General features: G+C 34.4%; 1 protein-coding gene across 1 annotated transcript; it reads right to left on the reverse strand.

Annotated features, from left to right (window-relative positions):
* Positions 1-254: 254 nt before the first annotated feature.
* Positions 255-5,059, reverse strand: LOC106475787 (solute carrier organic anion transporter family member 1A4-like). The gene is made up of 4 exons (XM_013936464.2): positions 4,891-5,059; positions 2,955-3,109; positions 1,691-1,755; positions 255-1,021 (listed from the first exon to the last, which is right to left on the reverse strand). Exons 1-4 carry the CDS (start codon positions 5,023-5,025, stop codon positions 729-731), a joined length of 648 nt encoding a protein of 215 aa, XP_013791918.2. The 5' UTR covers positions 5,026-5,059; the 3' UTR covers positions 255-728.
* Between the last annotated feature and the right edge of the window lie 335 nt (positions 5,060-5,394).

The following is a 5,394-nucleotide window of genomic DNA, read 5'->3' on the forward strand; positions in this document are numbered from 1 at the left end:
TTTTAAGTTAATTTAACCTTTAACTTAAGATTAATGTACTATGTTCGCTCTCTCAACAATTAAAACTTCATTATTATTTTACGTTTTAAAATCATGCATCTAACAAATCAATACATAACAATTATTATATTAGTAAAGCCTTACGTCATCCACAATTATAATTACGGGACCGTTTTACACATTACTAAACATCACATTGTACATAATCAGTGAACTAATGTTGTGGTAATTGAAAGTCTCATGACCGTACTGTCTTGTCGCTACCAAATCTCAATGCATATTTATCTTGTCTCTTCTGATACATTTAATAAAAGAATGGGAAATCCAGCTTTCTTTCTTTCACTTTTTCATATTGAAACAAACAAGTCCAAAGAAATAAGCCTTAAAGTGGCATCACGAGCTCGTAAAACACAATCTTTATCACGGCTCTACCTGTCTGTCGCTCGTTGGTTTTAAAGGAAAATATATTAAATTTACATCCGTCAAACGTTTTAAATTGCCACAAGAAATAGCTCTTTGTTGGCTTTCGATTAGGAAAATCTGCATGTCTGATGAGATTTTAGTCATATTCACGAAAAATATTTCGAGGTATTTTGATATAATTTCTATCTCACAAATAGCAATATTACGTATATAGGTTCAAACAGTCAAAAGAAACCATATTATTAATGACTCGTGATTGATTGGTCCTCTCAAGTTAAGGCGCCATCTATGTATTTGAAGACGTACTACACACTTGTTTCAAACTGAGTGCAGCGGATGACATCAGCTGGGATGGAGTCCTTGGGCGAATTTCTATCATCGTCTTCATGAAATTGGATGGAACCAGATTTGTACCAAACTACTGTGTCCACAACGAATGCTCCTAGCATGATGGCTGCCGTTATACCGTGAAAATACATTCGAAACTTTGCTGGGTCATAAATCCGACATGCGCCCCTTTCGCCACAGTCACCTTCCTCCCAAAATAAGCAGGCCGAATCGACGACAGCGCCATAGATTATTGGACACGGGACGTTACCTGAAAAAGGTACGTTTAAAATTAGGCTTAACACAAAATATCAAATACCAAAAAACAAACAACAACTAAACAATAAGTAAAAAACAACTGTTTTAATTTATTTAAAAAACAAAAACAGTTGTTATAATATATTTTAAACAGTCAATTGCAAACTAGCCTGCATGCGAAAACAGTATGTATAAATTAAGTTTTAAATACTAACATTTAAGATATCCATTGCAAGTTACTGTAACTACTAACTAGGGTAAATTAACTTTACGCTGGCAAGCTTACCATAAATACAGGCCATGGACTTGTTAAGCCTACTATTGTGATAAGGACTACAGACTTATAAAACAATTTAGTGTCCTTCTTTGAACATTATTATTTTTAGTAGCATAGAAATGAAGTGTTTGGAAGTTCTTATTACTCTATAAAATTTAAAAACAAATTACCTGCTAATATGATATTAATAACTAATAAGTAGAACTGAGGAAGTTGAAATATCAGTGTATCGTACGCATGCGTTTACAGCTCTGGAAAACCCGAAATTGTACCTAATAAGTTAAGGGGGGAAAAATACTTGCAAATAATGGGGTCACAAGATCCAAAAATACTGTTATCCATAGTGTCTCCGTTGTTAAACATGTCCGAAATGTTTATTACTTCGGCCTATTATATATTTCTTACCGAATAGTCCAATAGCAAAGTAGATTAGGCCTAGGGCAAGAGCTTTGTCTTGAGGCTCTACGCATCTGAAACACAAGTAATTAATATTATTTTGATGTTTCTAAATAGAGGAAAGAATTTCAGCTGCTTATTAATATTAGTTGGAAACTACAAATTGATATTTCTTTATAATAATGGTTATTATTGATCAGAAAACTTGTTAGAACTGCACAGCTTTTTGTGTGTGTATGTGATGTACATAATAATAATATGACCGGATGAGTGGCCCTAAGTTGCAATAATTGACGTATATGCTGTATTTCTAGTAGAATTATTAACCATTCATTGAAAGTTAGTAACAACGATCCAATTAGGGACGGCTAACATAGAGAGTATTAATATTACAAGTTTTTAGTAAGCTTGTATAAAGATTACACTCGCCTTAGCAATGTCAATTTTGAGTAAACTTGTAGGACTAACCTCGTATAAAGATTACACTCACCTTAGCAGTGTCCAGTTTTGAATAAGCTTGTAGGACTAATCTTGTATAAAGATTACACTCGCCTTAGCAGTGTCAAATTTGAGTAAGCTTGTAGGACTAATCTTGTATAAATATTACACTCGCCTTAGCAGTGTCCAGTTTTGAGTGAGCTTGTAGGACTAATCTCATATAAAGATTACCCTCCCTTAGCAGTGTCCAGTTTTGAGTAAGCTTGTAGGACTAATCTTGTATAAAGAATATACTCACCTTAGCAGTGCCCAGTTTTGAGTAAGCTTGTAGGACTAATCTTGTATAAAGATTACACTCGCCTTAGCAGTGTCCAGTTTTGAGTAAGCTTGTAGGACTAATCTTGTATAAAGATTACACTCGCCTTAGCAGTGTCCAGTTTTGAGTAAGCTTGTAGGACTAATCTTGTATAAATAATACACTCGCCTTAGCAGTGTCAAGTTTTGAGTAAGTTTGTAGGACTGAACTAGGGCAAGATAAGACTAGTCTGTTGAAGTGTCTAGTATAGGGGTCAAAATTTCATAGTAAACAGTGAGTAGTCATGGCTGTTTACCAAACCAATATATCTTAGGTACAAATATAAAACGTCACGTTTAAGGGTGGAACTGACATATGTACAATAGTGTTTATCTGTACTAATTCTGGTATCCGCACTACCACCCTAATTAATTTGTGAAGGTGCAGACTTCAACATACGTAAAATATACAATTATTTTGTGATGGTAAATAAAATAAATTTCACTGCTATAACTATCTTTTTTTTATGTACCAGCGCACCTGAGAGTTAGCAACATAGAGCCGACCTCCGATGTTGAATGAATAAGTACGAATATGGAGAAAATGATGATATACCACACTAAGCTCTCACACTCCAGGGGGCAGTAGCCATTCGTGGCAGTGGCGTTCTGGCCGAGACAATCCTTGAAGATATACTAGATAGAAAAGTTAATTAATTATCGTAGTGTGCAGTATAGAATATCGGACATTTTAAAACATAATAGATACGAGTATTAGTAGTTGTTCGATGTACGTACAAAGATTTATATTGGTGTATTAGTAGTTGTTCGATGTAGGTACAAAGATTTCTATTGGTGTATTAGTAGATGTAGGTTTGAAGCCATATTGCTTTCAGTATAAAGTTTATTTTATAATGTTTAAGTTCACTCAACCAACAAAATGTTTAAAACTTTTGTAAAGTATAACATGGATAGAAAAAAAGTCATTTCTTGAAGGATAAGAATATTTAAATATTTTATTAGTACTAACAGACTTATGATAAGTTGTATTTAACAAGACAGAACAGGCGGGAAAGTCGCTGTAGAGCATTAACTGTATACGCATGGCTAAACATTATAGTGTTCTACGTTTACAGCAAAGCTAATAAAGTCATCACACTAAGCTTTTCCAAGGCTGGCATGAACGTCAAATAAACAACCTGAGTAACTCTGTGCTGTTTTTCTTTTATTAATTATTTATTTACACGCTAGGGGAATCTAGCACCGTGTAAACTCTCCTCCCTCTAGTTATGAAGTACCATCTTATCTTTACACGTTAGGGGAGTCTAGCACCGTGTAAACTCTCCTCCCTCTAGTTATGAAGTACCATCTTATCACGTTTATCATTAAGCCGTCTCTAATTCCGAACCCTCCGCCACACTTTCAGTTACCTTATTTTTTATTGATTCTAGAGAAATTAGTAGAAACTTCCCGAGTCCGTAAGGTTTAGAAAGTTAAAAGTGAGTAGATAATGGCTTATAATTATTCTAGAACGACACACCTCCATGACATTCCACTCTATCTTATTATTTAATATTGTTTGTTGTTAGCCGCGAGGAGTGACATATTATTAAACTGTTATCTCTTATTCACTTATTTATTTCTGTTCTCCGTGTCTTCTTCATAAAGCACTAAGCATACATATAATGTTTCTGGTGCTTAGACCAATAGAAATCTTTGTACATACATCGAACAACTGTTCAATGTACGTACAAAGATTTCTATTGGTGTATTAGTAACTACTAATACACCAATAGAAATCTTTGTACGTACATCGAACAACTACTAATACACCAATAGAAATCTTTGTACGTACATCGAACAACTACTAATACACCAATAGAAATCTTTGTACCTACATCGAACAACTACTAATACACCAATAGAAATCTTTGTACATACATCGAACAACTACTAATACACCAATAGAAATCTTTGTACATACATTGAACAGCTACTAATACACCAATAGAAATCTTTGTACATACATCGAACAACTACTAATACACCAATAGAAATCTTTGTATGTACATCGAATGTTTCCTAGTTCAGATTAAACTGTACAAGGAGATGAGTCCATGTAGTGTTTACTCAGTGTTTTGCTATCTTAACAACAACAATAATTTCACCACTTTTTTTAATAGGCTATTGTTTTAAACGTTATCTAAGAGTGGTTACATCTGTTGAGAAACATTAGAGTATCAGCGGTTCGCCATTTAGAACAGTTGGGACAGTACTTCGGATTTGTCTCTTTATTTTCTATCTTGGCTTGTTGAAATGCAATTATATGCAGTTGTTGTTGTTGTTGTTATGAAAGGGACTGCGAATTCCTGATTTTTATAAAAATTATTACCAACACAATTTCGTAACAAAAAGTGTCCATCTTGTGCATTGTATACCATGTAAAATTACGAAATACGTGTTTTTACAAGCCTTACCTCCTCTTTGTTATCAATAGACACTTCGGTGCAGCCAGCCACGCAGGGAGACACGTAAGTTATCCCGTCACTACCGCAAACTGGGGAGTAGATGCCGGGTCGACAGCTGCAACTTTCGTTACAAAAGCCACTCATAGATGGCAGCTCTGTAGAACTGAAATGATAGCGAAGGTGGACTTTCATTACCTAAGGTTTGAATGCAATCACCAGAAGAGATGAAATTACAAAAACAAAATTAATTTGTGGTATGTACTGGTCTTTTCTACAAGAAGCTATTGAGAAAGATAAATATTTTGATCTTTAGACACAAGATAGTATATTCAGACTTATAGCAAAGCCACATCGGGCTATCTTCTGTGTCCCTGATTCTAGTTTTAAATACTTATAGCAAAGCCACATCGGGTTATCTTCTGTGTCCCTGATTCTAGAGTTTTAAATACTTATAACAAAGCCACATCGGGCTATCTTCTGTGTCCCTGAATCTCGAGTTTTAAATACTTATAA

The sequence above is a fragment of the Limulus polyphemus genome, unplaced genomic scaffold, assembly GCF_000517525.1.
Source record: "Limulus polyphemus unplaced genomic scaffold, Limulus_polyphemus-2.1.2 Scaffold9171, whole genome shotgun sequence".
Classification (NCBI taxonomy): domain Eukaryota; kingdom Metazoa; phylum Arthropoda; class Merostomata; order Xiphosura; family Limulidae; genus Limulus; species Limulus polyphemus.

Coding starts and splice junctions, on each gene's coding strand:
- LOC106475787 (XM_013936464.2), bottom strand. CDS start 5,025: ATGAGTGGCTTTTGTAACGAAAGTTGCAGCTGTCGACCCGGCATCTAC. Junction 1,756..2,954: donor TCTATGTTGCTAACTCTCAG/GTGCGCTGGTAC, acceptor CTTGTGTTTCAG/ATGCGTAGAGCCTCAAGACA. Junction 1,022..1,690: donor CTTTGCTATTGGACTATTCG/GTAAGAAATATA, acceptor TACCTTTTTCAG/GTAACGTCCCGTGTCCAATA.